The sequence below is a fragment of the Astatotilapia calliptera genome, chromosome 7, assembly GCF_900246225.1.
Source record: "Astatotilapia calliptera chromosome 7, fAstCal1.2, whole genome shotgun sequence".
Lineage (NCBI taxonomy): Eukaryota > Metazoa > Chordata > Actinopteri > Cichliformes > Cichlidae > Astatotilapia > Astatotilapia calliptera.
Window position 1 is genome coordinate 57,815,983 of NC_039308.1, and position 16,556 is coordinate 57,832,538.

Consider the following 16,556-nt stretch of genomic DNA (forward strand, 5'->3'; position numbering starts at 1 on the left):
TAAATTTCTATGCCCAAAGTAGGGTCGTTTTTTGTTTCGTTTTGTTGGAACACGCCCAACTAATTTAACATATCTAATATCTATGGTTTTGCTGATGATAAGGATAAGCTTCCAAGAAGTTTATCAGGGCGTTATTTCAGGAGCCGTGGTGATATCAGATCTGTTTATGATGGGTGGATTATGTGTAAACACATTCAAGTTTATTTCCTGGCTTCATCCAAATGTTTGTTTATAAACAAACACCCCCAGCCCCCCCACACCCCACACACACACACACCTCAGGGCTTATTCTGATTGACCAGCCTCACAAAACTTAAATTATTTATTAAGTAACACTTTTATTCATACAAAACAAAACAAAAACAACAGAATATATAAAGAAAAGTCACTCTCATGCCTGGGAGTTTTACTATTGCTCAAAATTGCATTAGCTGAGGAAATGGCATGTGTACAATTTAAAAAAATAAAGCGAATTCGAGTGTTTCACACAACCACGCACTCCCTTTGTCCTGTTCTGGCTTCATATACTATGCAGTAAAACAAACTTAAAAAAAAAAACAAAAAAAACAAAAAAAAACCCAAAACAAAACAGAATGACTAAAAGTGTCCTCCCCTATACCAGCGCTAAAAGCTACAAACATAAATAATAAAAGCACATTTGTTTGGCTTTTACATTACACAGCTTCAAGAGTCCATCCAGTGTCCACTTTTCCTTTTTTTGATTCTGAATGTGAGAACAAACAAAACAAAACAAAAAACAACAACAATGACAACATCAATAACAGTAAAGAGAAATGAGAGCTTGCTGTGGAGAAAGGAGTGAAAAACATAGGGGACAAATACTCCTGTGTGTGTGTGTCTGTGTGTGTGTGTTTGGTCGCATCTCCCTCAGAGCTCCTTGAAAGCTTGCTCGCCCTTGTGGAAAAAAATCATGTAACATGTGTTAGGTCCTCCTGTGGGGGGTGCTGTGTGCTGCTGGGTGGGTATGGGTACTGGTGGTCCATTGCAGGCAAACCGAGGGGGGTCTTTATTCTTTAAAGTCTCTCTCCTCACTGCACGAAGGAACAGCTAGGTTGGGAAAGCCAGGTCCAAGATCATGGTCACCACCGTGTACCACAGACACAACACACTCTCTCTCCTTTGTACACACACTCCTGTTGCCTCTGTGCTCACAAAAATATGCACAGTCAGCCAGACCCAGCCACCCCTGATGTTTGTTTTTTTTTTAGGTGGTTCGTTCCTCCCCGTCGGTCTCCTGCTTGGTCCTGCGCAGGTTGCTTTTCATCTTCACAAACTCGGGGGTGTTCTCCTGTTCCTCCTCAATTTTCTGTTGCTCCAGTTCAAGCTGCAGGAATAAAGACATTAAATTCACATTTACATTTACACGAAACTCAAGTTTTTCCAAAACACATACAGACAGCTTAGCAACTCAGATAAAGTTTTGAAAAAGCCATTGTACACGTTGGGATTTATGAGCGTGTAAATGACACAATGTCCATCAATCATTTACCTGCTCTAGTTTCTGTTGTCTTTTCATGAGCTCTATCTCCAAGTCACTCCTCTTCTTGTGGGCTTCTTGCTCCTCCTTCTGTTGCTTGAGAACTTGGTCCCTCTTTCTCTTTTCCAGAACCTTCTGGAGCTCAGGTTTGTTCTGAGGAGCCAGACCCCTGTGCAGAATCCATCAATGAAACAGCATGTCAGCTTCAATCAACACATGCTGATGTCACTGCAAAGCCTCATTCAGAAGGAGACTGGCATGCAAATTCATGCGTAATATATGACCTTATTCTGTTTTGACATGCAGATTAGTATTAGACTTTCGGATTAAACACGGCAATCGTGTTACAGGAAAGTTCTGATTCCCAGCAAATCGCAGATTGCTCTGCATCAAAAAGAATTGCATAAGATGATTTTTGCCAGCACAGGAAATGACTTTGAAAGAGTGGGCTGAAACCATGGGTGAGAACTTGGCTGTTTATTTCTTTCCCAGTTGCCTTTTTTTTGGTCTTTTAGTATCAAGAATGATTGCAGGGAAGCATACGGCACACACGGAAAATGTCTTAAGTCACTGCAAAACCAGTGGGACTGTTACACAACTCGGTGAAGACATCTCAGTAAAGTGAAAGCCTGAGGAGCAAAGATGCAAAATATTATGTAATCTGCTAAGCTCTTCCAAAATCATGACAAGAAAAAAAAAATGCACACACACAAAACAAAAACAAAAACATGTTGTTTGGGGTTGAGGGGGTAACAGCAAGTTTGGGACGTGGGGATATTTAAGAACAGATGGATTGAAGTCATCTATAAACAGACAAAAACTAATAAAGATCAAAGGATTAAGGGCAAATAAAGTGGCACAGTAGAAGGGGGAAAAAAATACTGTGCCTGGTCAAAAATCCAATCTCCATGCCCTTTACTGATTTAATTTTTTAAAACCTTTAATGCAGATAACCCAACACTCCAACTGATTTTTCTCTCACTATGACAGCCTGAATCTACACAGGCCACAGATGGTCTTCAAAGAAAACACAGCGTCCCTTACCTGGATACATTTTAGCAACAGCACTGCCTTAATTACATGCATTATTAAATCAAGACGATTACATAACTGAGCTCACCGTGTTCCAAAAAGCAGTGGGAGTTAATTTACAACAAGGGTCTGTTTTATCAAGAGTCACTGCTTCAGTTAAATGCCCTGTTTTGCGTCAGTAAGGGTCTTAGAAAGCTCTTAGTGAGCTGAAGCAGGGCAGAAGGCCCAAGATGTGACTGGGTGGGCTGATTTTAAGTACCCTCACGCAGAAGGGGTGGACGCCAAGGTCGGCGACAGCAGTAAGACAGGCTACAGTACAAAGATGCTGACTTCATTCTTCTCTCACCGTGGGCAGTGTTTACATAATAACTGACCTATGCACACACCCCACCACCAAATGCATGCCCTCAGGCAGACTGAGAGGAATGTGTGTTCAAAATCCCACACATCACTACCTCCATCTGATAGAATGCCTGGCCAGTCATGGTGGCTGAATTTCTCAAATTCCTTTGTTTGTGTAGGAAGGTGCCATTACAGTTAAGGTAGCCAAGGCAGAGAAAGGCCCTCAGCTAGAGACAGTTTTGTAATCTCTGTTACATAACATATTTTTTTTCCTCTCCGTTACAAGCATCCATCCATGCATTCATCCAACTATCCCACTTTCATCACTGTGACTAATCCACTTTGCAGGCCAGCTTTCTATACCTCAGCACACGATAAAAGCATCCATCCATGCATTCATCCAACCATCCCACTTTCATCACTGTGACTAATCCACTTTGCAGGCCAGCTTTCTATACCTCAGCACACGATAAAAGCACAATCATTAAAGTTTATTCCCCCTTAAAGCTGGTTGATGCTTGTCAAAATCCTCTGTCTAGACTATTAGAAGCAATATTTTGCAGCAGTTTGAGCCGAAAATTTTTATTTTCTATTTTTTTTAGAATTTCATTTCTCTTTGGCCCGTTTCCTCCTGATTCTTAAATGCCCTGCTTTAATCATTACACTCTGGTTTAAGACAGACCGGAGAACTGCTGCTGTGATGTAACAGCTGTCACCAGCATGCGTGTTTACAGAGCTATTTATAGTTCAGGCACAAAGCTGCTGGCACTGTATGGTGTGATAAAATACAAACATCGAGTTTGAAAGGGCAATCATGGGCCCCAGTATGTATGTGCATTTAAACATGCTAAGATATAAACGTATGCATACACTGATTGATGCTCAGAGACTTACAGACCCATAAAATCCTTTGTTTCATGTAATATCAGTAGCCACGACTGGATTTTCCTCCATGGCATATATCTCTGACTTTTACATAACCAATATTTGCCAAAGGTTTTATATATAATAGCTTCTATGAAATGTTTTATATCCCAAGCCTCACATTACACTGCTGCTGGGAACTAGATGGACCAGTGAAGTCAACCACACTGACAGCAGTGGCATACGGTAGCATCAGTGTCGTTGACATGGATACAAAAAGGAATTAGCAGAAAGTGGCAAAGTTACTGGATTCACTCATCCTCCATTAGTGAAGATAAAACTAAATTATCCTGAATGTGGAACCGTTCCTTCTTATCACAAGTTTGTGTTACACCCAGAAACAAACGGGGATGTTTTATTGTCGTTCTAGAAACTATTGGACTTCAGTGGCCTCTCACTATAAAGTATTATCTATCTTGATACTAGCAGTATTAAACATAAGGAAATCTTAAATATTGCTTTATGGCTATGACTATTAAAGGCATAGGGGTGCAGCTATCTTTGTTTAACACTTAACTGCCGTTATAAAATATAATCTTGCTGTTGGTATCAACAAAAGGGAGGTAAATAATCTCTCTGAAAAAATGTTTTGGATTTACCACATGTGGTCACCAAGTGACAGCTAGGAGTGAGATTCAAGGTATTTTTCTATCTGCTGACCTCTTCTGGTTCATGAGCAACTCTCTGTGCAAGTCCTGGTGATTACGGGAGCTTTTCACTGGGTTGATCAGTTTCTTGGGCTTGATGAGCTCATCACAGTCTTCGTCCATATAGTCCGGTTCCGCCATGACACTCCTCCCTGCTGACAGCGACAAACCAGGATCACAGGGATCTAAATCAACAGGGGGGGGGGGGGGGGGGGGGAAGAGAAAAAAAAGAGAGACTGATTTAAACACAGTATGAGAAATCTCATACTTCTTGCAAATCAGGATATGAGCATCTGCCAGATACTCTGGCATGAGCTCAGGGTTTTTCACTGGTCTCTATAGTGATGAAGGGACTCAGCACTGGAATTACGTAAGTGTTCCACACTGAGTGAAGAGGAACATTTCATCCCCTTGATGGATGATATAAGAAACATATGCATATTAATGAAGGGACAGTAATGGGTACAGCCCTTAAAAGCCTAATATCTTTCTGACACACAGTGTCATGTAAATATTCCAGAAACTACTAAAGCACAGAATTAGCCCAGAGAATCAGCCTACAGCTGTCTGTGGGCTTGAAATAAAACCAAGTCACATCTGTGAACTCCTCCAGATGTGAACAGATGTTTGCTTTGGTCAACTTTACAGAAGGAGCAGAAACCATAAAGTAGAAATTTCTAGCAACAGTTGCGAATGGAGTGTTCACCTATTTTCATACACACAACCAGCATGTCAAAAACCCTCATTATGAACCATTATAAACTACGGTACAGAAATAGCAGGGGGTACTCAGGGTCAGCACGGTGTATATTTTTACTTAATTCTTCATTTAGCAGTGCTCTAGTTAAAGCTGTGATTTACTCCAAGTTTGATCAATATCTCTCACAAGTTGCAATGTATGCATGTAACACCATACCTTTTATAGCAGTTACTGTTATCGATCTACCTATCTGAACTCACGGCTCACGTGCTCCACTTCAAAGAATGACTAATCAGGAACTTCGGAACGATGCGCATAAAAATTCCAGGATCCAACCGCATGACAAACATACAACAAATGCACTGAGTGATACTTGTGTTTCTTTAAAACACCGACTCTGCAAGCTAAAATAAAAAGGACTCACTACTTCACTGTTGAGCTACTGTTTGAATTAAAGCAAAAGAATTACATAAATTGAAAATGAAATGATAAACTCACCCTGCAGATGAGGAAAGACGGGGTATCTGAACATTGTAGCCATCTCTGTTATTTTGATTTGGGATGTATTCTCCAAGAAAAGCTATTAAAACACGCTGTCCTCTTTCCCTCTCTGGCTCTCTTTTTTAATTGGTATCTCGTAAAGCCTCGTGCTGGAGTCGTGCTTTGTTCTGCACAGCTGTCTGCTACTGAGCTGGTTGGAGTTCAAAGTCTGTTTTACAGCTAAGCTCACACAAACCCTCCTTCCCTCGCTCGCTCGCCCCCTCTCTCTCACTCTCCCTCTCTCTCTGCCCCCTCCCTTACCTTCATTGTTCCATTCACTTTTAATACACACCTCTGGCAGTTTATGACTATGCACAATGTTTCACTTATCAAATTTCATGCTACCTTTATCTTTACTTTTTACCTTTATTAATACAATATGTATTTACGACCTCTGTTAGCTTTAAAACTGTAAAGTTATTAATTACTCGACTACTAAATGATTGTCTGAATATACCATCCAATAAAGTCGTGGTTTCCCGGTCTGACGAATGGCTCAAACTCATAATCAGGTGTTTCTTCAACTGATAAGGACTAAAGAATGCTGCTTTTGATCTTACAGCCAATCACAGTTACTTGTTCCAAAGACGCATCACACTGCATGTGCCAGACACAATGGCAAAACATGCATTCAAAAGCATTGACGCAATGAGTTACAGTCACCACTAGAGGTCGATATTTTTGCATCCCCAGGAGCTAAATGATGTCAGTTACATAACAAAGAAGCCTGGGATAAACACCTAGTGTGTGGCTGCACTGGGTGCAGAACAAAGAGAGAGAGAAATGATACAGAAACATCCTTGAAGAATATTATACGATATGCTGGTAATAGTACAGTTTTCCTGCCTGGTTGTCATGGTTGTAAACAATTCCTTCTAATCTCAGATGAGTAACCCTGTGTTTACCAACCCATGTAGCCATCACAAACCTATGCATATAACTAATTTAGAAAAGCAACATAAATAACACTGGTCACTAGTTTAGTTTACCACTACTTTCACAGACATCACTGACTCTAATATTGTGAGGAACCTGGCAGTCAAAGTGCATTTGTTTTTGGAACAGGAAATAGTGATAGTGATTGTAAATGTGAGAAGGGGAAGAACTGCGTGATGCTGTAATCAGGAGCTGCGTGAACCCGCACATGATGGGCACATCAAAGGGTGGCTTCTGTTAATGCTGAGTTGGACGGGTACAGGAACTTACAGACTGGCAGTGTTGTCACAGTGTCCGTTTAACACATCTGCTCCTGCTTCCTCTCTGCCCCCGGGGAGAGGGGAAGTAACATAAGGAGTTCAAAAGGGACCTACAACCTCAAGTTCGAGGACTGCTTAAAGTCAGCTTGATCACCGGTGGTTCTGCATGTTTATTTGCTCCTTCTGGCTTCTTTTTTTTTTAAAAAAAAGCTACATGTTACAGTTGCACACCTAAAATCTAAGATGGGTACAGACAAGTTAACATGTTGTCCCTTAAGATCCCTCTGACTGCAGCTGCTTTGCACATCGGTGGGGTTAAGAATGAAATAACATTGTCACTAACAGCCACTAAAATGTATGTAGTAGATTGCACGTGTTAATATGTGCACCTCCAACTCCACCACATCTCAAGATAACGATAATAATAACAACAACAACAACACACAGTTTTAAAAAAAAAAAAAAAAAAAAGCACTTTCTGCTTTTTCAAGAATCCCATTAAATCCCTCTGTGTTTATTGGTTTTGGAGACACACCCTTACTACTGAGACAGGCGCACACACACACACACACACACACACACACACACAGATAATGAGTCTCCATTCCCCAAGATGTCCAGGAGAGAGCGTGCAGTACTAATATGATTCAAAATATCCGAGCATCCAGCAATAAAATGAGACAGAAAAAAAAAGTTGGTGAAAACAATGGGAACTAGAGAAGAAACAGAAAACTGGGTCAGAACAGAGTCTTGGAAAGGAGAAAAGCAAAAGCGGAAAAAGAAACTTCTTTCTCCCAGCTGTCCTCATGAGCTGTTCTTGTGTTGTAGGTAATCACACTTCTGGATTAAGTAACAGGGAATATCTGATTGATTAAGTGAGGAAAAATGCCAACAAAAAGATAAACAGTAGTGCACAAGGTTAAAACCACGAGGAGGCTTAAACACACACACACACACACACACACACACTTACTCACATCTTGCTGACACAAGTTCGTTCTTCTCACTGTATAAAAGCGATACTTGTTTTGCTTTTGTTGTCGTTTTATTTTATTTTTTTTAAAAAAGAGGAAGCAGTTCAATGTGTTTGCACTGTGTGAGAAAGTGTAGTCCACAGTGGCAGGCTGCATTAGAGCTGATAGAACGACTAGAGTGCCAGCATTGTGCCAAGGAATTGCATCATCATGGCCAGCTTTGCTATATGAGCTAACACGCACACAGACTTACATTCATTATATGGACTCATTTCTCAACAGCCTCTAAGTTGCCATGGCGATCAGCCACCACCCACAATTTAGTGACACAGCACTGTGATGCAGGACTTGTGAAGACGCTAGAACATTAAAATAATTTTAGCACTGAATTAAAGCCTTAAAAACAATGTTAATGTGGCTTAAATTGTTAGCTTTGGGAAAACAATGGGAAAAAATTGCATCATGTAAAAATGTGTTACTTACAACAAAAGCCATCAGACTCTTGAGTTGGGTTCAGAAATAGCTTCTTTCAGTTAATTTAGAGCCTGCATATTCACCCTTAGTCCTTACCTTACGCAAATATGTGCATCCATTAAAAGAATAAAAGCAAAACAGAGCACAGTAATGAGCATGGAAGGGGATGTTAAGCTGGCCGGGAAAACAATACTGTGGATACTCTAAGAAAAAAAAACACAAAAACAAAACAAAACAAAAAACAGACAAATGAAGGGGATTGTTAGTGATGTGAACATGATTAAGGAGCAAAGAAAAAGTAGATGACTATCAGCATGACTAACAAGATAGGGCATGCAAAGACACTGACAGCCATACTGAACGATGACATGGTTTAGCTTTTCATGAGTCACAAACGGCCCTCTTCCTGGTGCAGCTTTAGAGACAGAAAATGAAGGCAAGGAGAGCAGCTGGTGGCCTGCGTTGCCATCTGACCCCACCGTTCTCCTTCTAGGACACAGGCACAGACCATCCAGAGATCTGCACACCACAGGGTGGGGTTGGGCAATCAACTGTCATTGGTAGTGAACACATAGCTGACCACACCCACTACAGCATGTGTGAGCCAAGATCCCCCCCCTTGCAATTTCCAGTACAAAGGTACACAGGGGTTAGGCTTAAGAAAAGCACTGATCTGAGATTTAGCATCCAGTTTTGATGTAGGCTTTGGCAGCTTATGTTAAAACAAAAAAAAAAAAAAAAAAAAAAAAAAAAAAAAAAGGGATCTAATTTTAGGAAGAGCCAAGCCTGTGTATTGTTTGACTTTGTGTTTCTTGGTTAAATACGATAAAGAATCTGAATATTAATTGCTATTCAGGCCATATATTCATATATACTGACATATGTTGATTGTAGATTCATATGAGCTAAAGAAAAAAAACAACAACACATTAACATTTAATAAGATGCATATGATTGTGGCCATAAAAAAAAATTAACATTTAATCTTATACATCTTGCTTCCTTGTCCCATATAGTCTGCTTTTACTTTGGACAAATCCTCTATATTCCACTCACAGATGGGAGGTCCACCCCTCAGGGGAAATTACGTCATCAATACCCCTGAAGCAACCCCCACACCCCATTCTGTCCCTCTTACACACACAGACACACACACACAGACTCTCTCGCCTTGCTGTGTGTCACAAGCTGTACAGATCCGGATGTGAATCTCCTAGCCTCTCTGTTAATGAAGCGGCCATTCAGCCATAAATAGGGGAGGCCCTAATTAAAACGCAGAGATAGATGGGCTTTTAACGGACAGCTGAGGGAGGATGGGGGTGGGATAGCATGGCCCTGTGTGTGAGTGTGAAGAGAAAGTGACTGAAAAAGTCAATCACAGAGTTGACGGTCTACCAGTGACCATGAGATAATTTCCCGTATGGGCTCCCTGTACAGACGTGATAATTCACAGCCTTACCACATGACAACGAATAAGTCATTGTGGCAAGCGTGCTTACTCTCCTGTACCTACAAACACGTTCAAGCTGTCATCTTGAAACACATACCACATACCCACATTTATTTTTTGTGTGTTTTTTTTTGTGTATTTGCATTTGTAGGTAAAATCATTTGAGTTCAAATGACTATCTAGGTAGTGCTCATCATATTGCAAAGGAGCCAGTAAGATAAGAAGAAAAGATGGCCACTGGCATGATTTTGTCTGAGCTCAATGCAAATACCACTCTTGCCACCCGCATCAAGAGTTTCAGCTTAGACCAACGACTCTGGGTATGTCAGAAAGGGTGCCACACAATTGCTACCGAGAGAGCAGAGTGGTGAAGACACGGCAACTTTGGAGCGATTATATATTTAGCCAAGTACGACAAAGAAGAAACATACAGTGAGATTGAAAAGGGCTCCTCAAATGTATTCCGAGTTTGGGGGTTGAGATCTGTTTTGTGTTTTCTGCCTTGGGGTGGGGGTCTATAGCAGGGGAATTTAGGGGCCTCATCATGTACTGACCTCCAAAAGCACCCGGACTGCTCCCACAGTACAATGATGTCACTTGGGAGATGCAGGGGTATGGGAATTTACAATCTGGGTTTTAGGGTTCATAAACCACAGATGTGCAAACATGGAGAAAACACCCACACAAGGAAAGGATAATGTGCATCATGTGACAAAGGCATGAGCTGTGCTATGCAGTATGTGTCTGTGCACGTCGGGTGCTTGAAAAACACTGGAGGTATCAAGTCAGTACCAGGCTGTTACAATGACAACAAAAATCACCAATACGCCTCCCAGCCAAAGGGTTCAATCAGGGCATTTGAGTTACTGTTACTCTCTTTGGCAACTTGATACTTACTGTAAATACATTATTTTTGTTTGGCTTCTACTCCAGTTTACAAAATATCGATAGCTTCTTTGTATTGGTCTGATAAATCTTCCACTTGATACAACAGCTTATATGGGCTTACTGCAAACAAACTAGAGTTAGAAAGCATATTTATGCTCCATATACAATAATCTACAACAGAGCCACAAATATTTTGGTTTTATCTCAACAAAAAAATAAATAAATAAATAAGCGCCTTAGCAGATACTGTATCCTTTAAAATTTTTTAAGAGCTTTGCATGTTTAAAATTAAACCTTATTATCTTATCTTATCTTATACTGCTCTAAGGGCTTACAACTGGGCCTTGGTGCTGCTCCCTAGTTAATCCACTGTTGTAAATACAGCCTTTGGGCAGCTCCCTCTCTACACAGTTCTTTCTGGGAGCAAGAACAATGTGTCTGAAATGACCACAATAAAAGAGAATAATGGCCCCTCTCTGTGACTTAATACAGATTTAAGAGTAGCAGTCTGAAGCCCGAGCTTTTGGCTTGTAAGGATCATTTGCAAACAGGACATCGTTATCTGAAAAAAAAAAAAAAATGTCCATGTTGAAGAAAAAAAAACAAACAAACCCCATCAACTATTGCATCAGTACACATGAGGTCGAAAATTAGGAAAGGCATAATAGGTTAATTTATTATATATATTAACAAATATATCTCTCAATATATGTCAGCTTGTCAAACCCTCTCATTATAACTACAATATTGGAAAATATTTCTTCAGAAATCAGGCTTTAATACCGACTCTAAATGAGGAACTAAACTGTTCTTTCCCACCAATGCATTTGTTTTATATCAGACAATTTCAACTATCGGAACAGAACAAAGTAGAGGAACATGCATAATTTTACTTCTCCTGTCTGGTTCTAGTTCTCAATTAAAACAAACAAACAAACAAAACTGGCATACACTTTGGCAATAACTGTATGTGCAATTGTTAATGTAGTTTTGTGGCTGTGTTGTAAGCTGCACTTGAAAATGGTTGTCTCTTGTGGCTGTAATTCTTTTATCTGTCTGTGTTATCTTCCACTCCTTTTTGTGTGTCAGCTGCAATTTGTCTTGCCTGATGATAACACAAGCTCCATCTCTTAAGAGTATCCTGATCTTTCAAATGTCTTGACATGATCAGATGAAGCAGATACTGGTAAAATATTATGTATTAGTTGTTAAGATGTTACTTAAAAATGTAATTATGCTTAGCTATGACCTTTCTCTCGTTGAACTGAAACATGCCGAGTTAGACAGTTTCTGTTAAGCACAGAACTGAAATTGTTCCATGCTGTGGCTCCTGTTGCTGCACGGTTTGAGCCCCCGGGGTGAGGCAGATTACAGGATGAATGGGATGGATTGAAAAGGCACAGACACCACTTTGAGTCACGCTGTGGGAATGTGATGAAACTGCACACTGATTATCGCCTTGGACGCACAACAGCAAATACATGTATGGACACAGAGACCTAAATATATTCAAACACTGACATATTTAAGTGAGAAACATTTGGGTGTTTTTCCTCCTTCAAAAGGTTAAAATGAAACTGCTGACAACCGCATTCAGGGCATATTTCAGGAAGGGATACAATTTGAGGTCACACCTGTTAGTCAAATACAAAAGGCTCGCCTATATGCTCACAACTGGCACTGACACATGTTCTTGTATGTATATGTACAGACCTGATGGGAACAGGTGGAGAGATGAAGATCACAACACATGCATAAGATCCAGACTTATATACCACAGGCACAGCTGAGATATACGCACATTTCATGTAGGTCCTCCTTACTGAGACATAAGAAAGATCCACACACACACTTTAAAATACATTTCCAATGTCTGTCTCAATAGTGGTGTGAAAGACATGCAGGAAAATAAAAAATATATAATTGTTTTGTCTGGCTAAGAAATAAGAAGTCTTTGTTATGGCTCTGTTGTCTGTTCCTGCTCCAGATTCAAAGCTTTGTGCTTTACTGCTGTTTTCCTCATATGGAGCAGGCACGCCCATCCTCATCGACTACTGGCGGAGCCCATCTGGGATCTCACATCTGATTGGCTGGAGGGCACACCAGGGAGTATTTGGGAGGTTCTCCTTTGTTTACATGCCAGTAAAGAAACCCCCCAAAACAACTGTTACCTTGAGCGACCAGACAATCTTTAGTTAGCCAGACAGACAGACAGGGGTGCAAGCTGACTGTGCGGGCACACGCATATAGAAACAATAAGGGTCCCAGGTATCCAAAAAAACAGGCTAAATGAGGAGCTTTGTTCTCTCTGATTCAATTAAGTGTGCTCGTCAAGTAAAATGTATCTGTATAAATCTATTTATACAGGCCTGTATAAATAGATTTATACATGCATATTTTACAGACAGAAGTCTTGATCTTGTGCTTTTGCCTGATGAAACTTCCAAAATCAAGTATACGCACCTTGAAATCGCAGTCATTTTCAAGTATTAGTAGAATGGGGATCTCTTCTACTGTGGAAGTGTAGCTATGTTCCTGTTTGTGTTAAAGAAAGGACCATATATCTTGATATGGGCTTACAATGAGCTTAATCCAATACATTGAGCTCAGACTCCCAATCGCGATATAGCCGCAAGGAGAAAAGCATTTAGAGTCAGCGTGCATGCCATCCATTCTCCAATGCTATGCAAAGTGGTCAGCACAGTAATGGTGCTTTATTGTGATTGAAGCTCTGGCGTAACAGCAGGAAAATCAATGGGATTCTTTGAGAGGCAGAATCGCTGTAGGTGTGTGAACTTGTCTCTGCTTCAGGCTTTCCTTTCCATGCACCTTAATCTGTCTTTCATGAGTAAATCAGTATTGAGCATGCTTAAACAAGTCTCTCCATGTCTGAGTTGCCACAGCCCCCCCCCACACAGATGTGCATGCCACACAAGTGCTATATCAAGATACTCGGCACCTGAACCGTGACACAGCCAACTGTAAAACCGCTGCAACAAAACTGCAGCCGAGTGAAAGATCCTTCGTCGATCCTGCTTTTGGATTGCATCACTTGTGTTTATGTTGCATCATAATATTTAATTCAGCCTTTACGGGCGCAAATTGTTTTTGAAAAACTGTAGAGCCAGATTAAAATGCTAAGCAGCTCTCTAAAACAGTTGTAGAAAACATATTTTAAGAAAGCAGGCTTAAGGAGTCCTTTAATGCAAACCAAACATTTTGGTATTTTATATAATGACACTGAACTAACTTTATTATTAAACCTTGAGGAGTACACTAGAATAAGTACAACTATTTTGGCTTTAAGCCTGGAAACTATTTAGCAAATGCTTAATGTCATTTAATCATTGCAGTTAGTAGATGATGGCTGATTGAATACACTGTCCTTACACTTGCTGATATTCTTTAATACCTGCTTAGGAAAGGACAAAACCAAAAGACCCAAACAAATTACTCTAGCAAACATCTTGAAAAACAAAGTATTCCTATGACATAAGCATCAAAACAGGAGCACTGTGGCACATTTGAAAAGCTTTAAATAATATTACATACGTTAAAAGTGGCACTGGACAGAGTGAGGTGGTGTTTGGTAAAAATGCTTGAAGACTTTACTAGAGATCCTCTGAAATCTTTCTTAGTTTACAGGCTAATTACAGGGTTAAATGCTTAAAAACATTTGGTACAAGGTAGTCTTCACCAACAAGGCCTGAGCTTGAGCTTTCCTGACTCAAACACCTTTATTTTCCTGAGGTCGGTTTGACTCCTTGACATGGTCTCTAACTCTGTAATGATATATCTGAGAAATGCACCAAACCACTAATGGACACTTGCTATTATAGAATGGAAACTCAGATATTTCATTCACATATTTAAATTCCTTTGAGTGCAATGATAATGAAGCAGGCAGCTTTTCAGTTATAACACCCACCACACACACGCACACATACACAGTGACGGCATCAGCTCTTACGGGAAGACAGCAAAGACAGACCTAGTAAGAGAAACAGGAGAGAGAGAGAAGAAGGAAGGAGGGGGTTCAAAGATCAGAAAACAGATGTAAATCGTTTCGCAAACTCTCCTCCAAATGACTAACACATGTGCAAAACTTTCCCCTCCCTTTAGCACAAACACCCACTACCACACTCTTAGAAGCCATTCACCTAAACGGCGACAAACTCACTCAAACCACCTGCTTTTATCGCCTCTCTTCTCACTAAAACATCAGATCGCCAGAGTTAAACTACCTCACCTTAGGTCTACTTTGCACTATTTACCAAGCTGCTAGTTTGCCTCCACCCAGCAATCACACATACATGCGCACACACAGACACTCAACCCTCTAGCTCCAGCTGGGGTTTGCCCTGTTTGCTTACTGTTGTTAAAATTTAACAGAAACATAATTCACTATCAAAAAGAAATGCCTCAAGTTTTAGACTTGCAGACCTGTTGCCACTTTAAAAATAGACACTCTCACACTCACATGACAGTTGTTCTGCCTGATGACAGCACAGGCCAGTTTGTCAGTTCTGAATGAAGCCATGTGCTTAGACCTAACCACTCCTGTCCCATTCCACTCAGAGTCTGACTCACTGATTCAGTCACCCATAAAATGTGGTCTCTTCGCATGTCATTTGTCTCTCCGATTGATCTCCTTTCAACAGTAAATACTGAAGTGCTATGTACAGGTTATGGTAGCTGATAAGAAAAATGGAACAACGAGAAAAAAACAAACAAACGTCTGGTGGTACAAACTGTAAACACAAAATACATGGTTTTGGGGTAAAGGATTATGAACTGGCTTAAAAGCAGGAGTACCATATGCAGCCTTTGCATTGGTTGCATTTTAAGCCCTCACAGGTTCACACAGATACAGAAGGGGAACTATAATAAAGGCTTTTCCCCTCTGCTGTTTCCTCAAAGTATCAAGTGCCACAAACGCTACCTGCTCTAAGAAAACCAAACTGTTGTCTGTGCGTGTGGAAACAACAACCTCAACGTGTTTGTTCCTCACTGTCCCGTCGGCTACAGTCATGCGCCGCAACAAAAGGAGACAATGAAACAAGAGTTTGTATTTCTGCAATCTCATCCTCTCTCTTCTCCGGCTTGCTCCTTTGCCCTTAGACACTTTCTAGTTTCGAAACCCCAAACCGGTCGCTTAGCTATACCCGCGCCGCTTTTTTTGTTAGTGCACTTGTGAAGCAAGCTCACGAGAAAAACAGCACGAGCTCCAGCCACGCACGCACGCGCGCGCATACACACACACCTACCTCAAAGTCGAAGCCGACGCGACTTGTCCAACTCGGGTTGTTTAATATTTAAAGTGACAAAGTGGTTTGAGCCACATCGGTGCGTCTCCGGGTCACTTCTTGGGGTTGAGGTGTGTCTCCCTGTGGAATCTGTTAGCTCCGGCTCCACATACACTCAGTCAGGACCCATAGAAAATGTAAATTTAAACGGGGTGGGAGGGATGGAGTTACGTCACACAGGGGCTCCTCCTCCTCCTCTTTCTTCATCTGCTCCGGAGAGAAGATGAGTGGGGACTCCTCGAGCTCAGGGCGGGGCGTGCACGAATTGAACGTTACCAGGTTTCTTACTGAAAACTGGGCTATAGGTGACATGTTTATCTAAAGCCAGTGGCCTTGTAAAAATTATGTAACGCGTGGAGGGACCAGGCATCAACAACTAAATCTTCATAAATCGTGTGACACACAACATGTATGTATGTAAACAGAAATTTCCCAGCCTCGTAAAAGCATAAATTGAACTGTAATTTGTTTTAGGGAAGTTCTGATATGCAATCTTTTTTATTCCTTTTGTGCATTCTCTTTATCTTTTGCAATAACTGCTTCCTGTTATTACAGCTGCTAATCACTCTGGCGATCACCCATGTG

At 40.9% G+C, this 16,556-nt stretch overlaps 1 protein-coding gene across 2 annotated transcripts; it reads right to left on the reverse strand.

Moving 5' to 3' along the window:
• Window positions 1–347: 347 nt before the first annotated feature.
• On the reverse strand, window positions 348–16,124 carry fam107b (family with sequence similarity 107 member B). Of its 2 annotated transcripts, none has more exons than XM_026176090.1 (4): window positions 15,933–16,124; window positions 4,457–4,628; window positions 1,511–1,667; window positions 348–1,345 (listed from the first exon to the last, which is right to left on the reverse strand). In XM_026176090.1, the coding sequence occupies exons 2-4, from the start codon at window positions 4,582–4,584 to the stop codon at window positions 1,226–1,228; spliced, it is 405 nt and encodes a 134-aa protein (XP_026031875.1). In that variant the 5' UTR covers window positions 4,585–4,628; window positions 15,933–16,124; the 3' UTR covers window positions 348–1,225. The 2 variants fall into 2 exon arrangements, with proteins under 2 accessions (XP_026031875.1, XP_026031874.1); XM_026176089.1 differs by lacking the exon at window positions 15,933–16,124 and adding an exon at window positions 5,642–5,863.
• Window positions 16,125–16,556: the final 432 nt, after the last annotated feature.

What these genes read in the sequence shown, in the direction of transcription:
- fam107b (XM_026176089.1), bottom strand. Translation starts at nt 5,684, where the DNA reads ATGGCTACAATGTTCAGATACCCCGTCTTTCCTCATCTGCAGG. An exon ending in CGTCTTTCCTCATCTGCAGG is followed by an intron (nt 4,629 to 5,641) that starts GTGAGTTTATCA and finishes CTGTTGATTTAG; the next exon opens with ATCCCTGTGATCCTGGTTTG. An exon ending in TTGCTCATGAACCAGAAGAG is followed by an intron (nt 1,668 to 4,456) that starts GTCAGCAGATAG and finishes GATTCTGCACAG; the next exon opens with GGGTCTGGCTCCTCAGAACA.